Source organism: Hippocampus bargibanti, linkage group LG18, assembly GCF_051943395.1.
Source record: "Hippocampus bargibanti isolate YZ-2025 linkage group LG18, ASM5194339v1, whole genome shotgun sequence".
NCBI classification, from domain to species: Eukaryota; Metazoa; Chordata; class Actinopteri; order Syngnathiformes; family Syngnathidae; genus Hippocampus; species Hippocampus bargibanti.
In genome coordinates this window covers 267,501-269,890 of record NC_142751.1, presented here as the reverse complement: position 1 = coordinate 269,890, position 2,390 = coordinate 267,501, and the positions used below count along the sequence as shown (strand labels likewise).

The window sequence follows — 2,390 nt, the reverse complement described above, 5'->3', positions numbered from 1 at the left end:
AATTGAGCTGCGAATCAATGACTTCTTAATTTCAACTCTCACAGAGAACGATGCAAATTTTGCAAGCCCGTTTTGAATTGTGCATTAGCATTAATCTAGCGGAAGCGCAGGATTTTTTTGATGGTCAACTTTTGCGCTTTATTTTTATTGTTTTTGTGAAGACGAAAGTCCTTTGCTGCCATAATTTATCCAATCGCATTCATTGACTATCGGTCAGATTTCTTTTTTCTTTCCTGGAGCGACTTTCCGCATATTAAGGTGTTGTTTTGTGTGTTAACCAACTGGCTTGCTTTGGAGCTCGATTTACATCTCTGTAGGCAATAAACGTGAGCTCTGTATTCAAGTGTGTCTGTGTTTGCGCGGCGGAGTTAAAAGCCATGAAGCCTGGAAAGCGACAGAGGAATTGACAGCTAGCTGATGCTGCCGCCCCACTCCCCAACCCCCTTCGCAACATGCCAGCCCGAGGGCAGACAGCTTTAATAAATCAAGACAATCATGCAACGGCGTGTGCAAAACTTTGCCGTCAATCCTCCTGGGATCATAAATGTTGACATTGCCAGCGCGTCCTCCGTCCGTCTTTGTTTGCCCAACATCCTGTTGTTATTTCCTTTTCCCCAACAGATCAGTGTGCAATTCTTCTGTTGTTCGCCACGCCGACGTTGGGCCTGGAGCCGCCATTTGCCAACTTGCCGATGGACGCCGTCTTTGAAGCTTCTCGCATTCCGCCAGCAGATGGAGGAAAGCTCCCGGTCTGTGGCGGTCCCCCACCGGCGCCTCCCCCGGACCCCAGCGCCTCCTCCGATGAGAGGCGGGCTGCCGGGCCACCCTTTGTCCCTCCCGTCAAAGTTTTGCTCGGCGTGAGAAGAGACGGCCGTATCGAGCTGTGATTTGGTTGTTTTTTTGCTCGGCGCGGATGCAGAAGGGCGACGATTGAAGCAGGGGCGCGGAAATGGCCGCCCACGTGGCCGTATGGTTCCACCTGTTGGCCCGCCTGCTGCCGCCGGCCGGCGCTTCGGCCGACTCCTGCTACGACGGCTGGACTGGCGCCCCCGGCCGCTGCTTGCCCCGCTTTGAAAACGTGGCCTTCAATCGCAGTGTGCTGGCGTCCAACCGCTGCGGGGTGGCGGCGCCCGAGGAATTCTGCCTTCAGATGGGCTCGGCGGCGCGGTCGTGCCACCGCTGCGATGCTTCGGTGCCGGCCTTGGACCACGGCGCCGCTCTGCTGACCGACTTCCACCGGAACCCGGAGCCCACCTGGTGGCAAAGCCAGTCCATGTTCTTTGGCGTCCAGCACCCCAACTCCATCAACCTCACCCTGCATCTGGGTAAGAGCCGCCTGTGGGGTCGCGGGGTCCCTAATGGCCGCTTTCCGTCCTGGTCTTGAAACTTATGCAAAGTACCGTCGCTCAACTTTTGAACAAAACGTTTTGCTATGTGCTCTCCGTTCGCCATCTCCCGGAATAGAACCAGAGCGCTCGCGTCGCTAACGGCGCCGCCGACATAATTGCACGCGGATGGCTCGCCGCGGTTCTGGTGATGGGATTTCACGGGGCAAAGCGCCTCTGAGCTCCGACGCGTTGGCTTTCGTCGCCCGTTTTGGACGCCGCCCGTCCTGTCGTGGCTTAATGCAGAATAGCCACGGGGGCGGGGGGCAAATGCGGCAGCCGCGGCTTAAGGTCGCGCCGTGGGACTTTAGTCGACTGTGCCCAACACCGAGCGGGCGGGCTCAGGCGAGCGTGTCCACTGGCTTCCTGCCCCCGCCTGCCGCCAAGGCTTGAACGCCGTCCGCTTGCAATATGAACGTGTCCGTGACCGCCATCAAAGTGTACCCAGACCTGGACGTCAGCCTGATGACAACTGAGCAAAATCAAAGGCAGCCAACGTGTCGGAAGTCCCGTTTCACGTTGCAAGCCGGCGTTCCCCATCTGGACCTTGGTGGGGGGTCGAGACACTTTTGTTGTCTTTTGCTCCGCCAATCTAAACATGCCTCCACCCCGGAGGAGAGCAGGAATGACAAAAATGGCGGCGGCAGTCTGGAGGCAATCAAAATAAGGTTTAGCCAAGGCCAGGGGGTCTTAGAAGGAAGACATCGGACCCGCCCCCCTCCACCAAAGGAAACACGAGCGTCCTTGAAGTCCGCAGCTGGTTCTCATTGGGTACAGTCAACCAACAGCAACATCCGGACTCGCATATAAACAACAAGCAAATGCTTGGAGGACACGGCTGGAAATGTTTAGTCCCGGCCGGCCGCCCTCCCACCGCCTCGTCTGGACAAGAACCTCCGTTGGGTCAAGACATTCCCACGCTGCCAGAATGACCGGATGGGAGCAGCTCACGTGGATTCTCCACCGTGGCCGCGTTACCTGTGGATGGAGGTTCGGTTCTCCTGA

At 57.1% G+C, this 2,390-nt stretch overlaps 1 protein-coding gene across 3 annotated transcripts in view; it reads left to right on the top strand.

Annotated features, from left to right (window-relative positions):
* The first annotated feature begins 845 nt into the window (after positions 1-845).
* lamc3 (laminin, gamma 3) overlaps positions 846-2,390 on the top strand; it is a 62,584-nt gene continuing 61,039 nt past the window's right edge. For all 3 annotated transcript variants that reach the window (XM_089020211.1, XM_089020213.1, XM_089020212.1), the window contains exon 1: positions 846-1,325. In XM_089020211.1, coding sequence (XP_088876337.1) covers positions 950-1,325 — 376 coding nt within the window. In that variant the 5' untranslated portion in view covers positions 846-949. The remainder of the gene's footprint in view (positions 1,326-2,390) is intronic.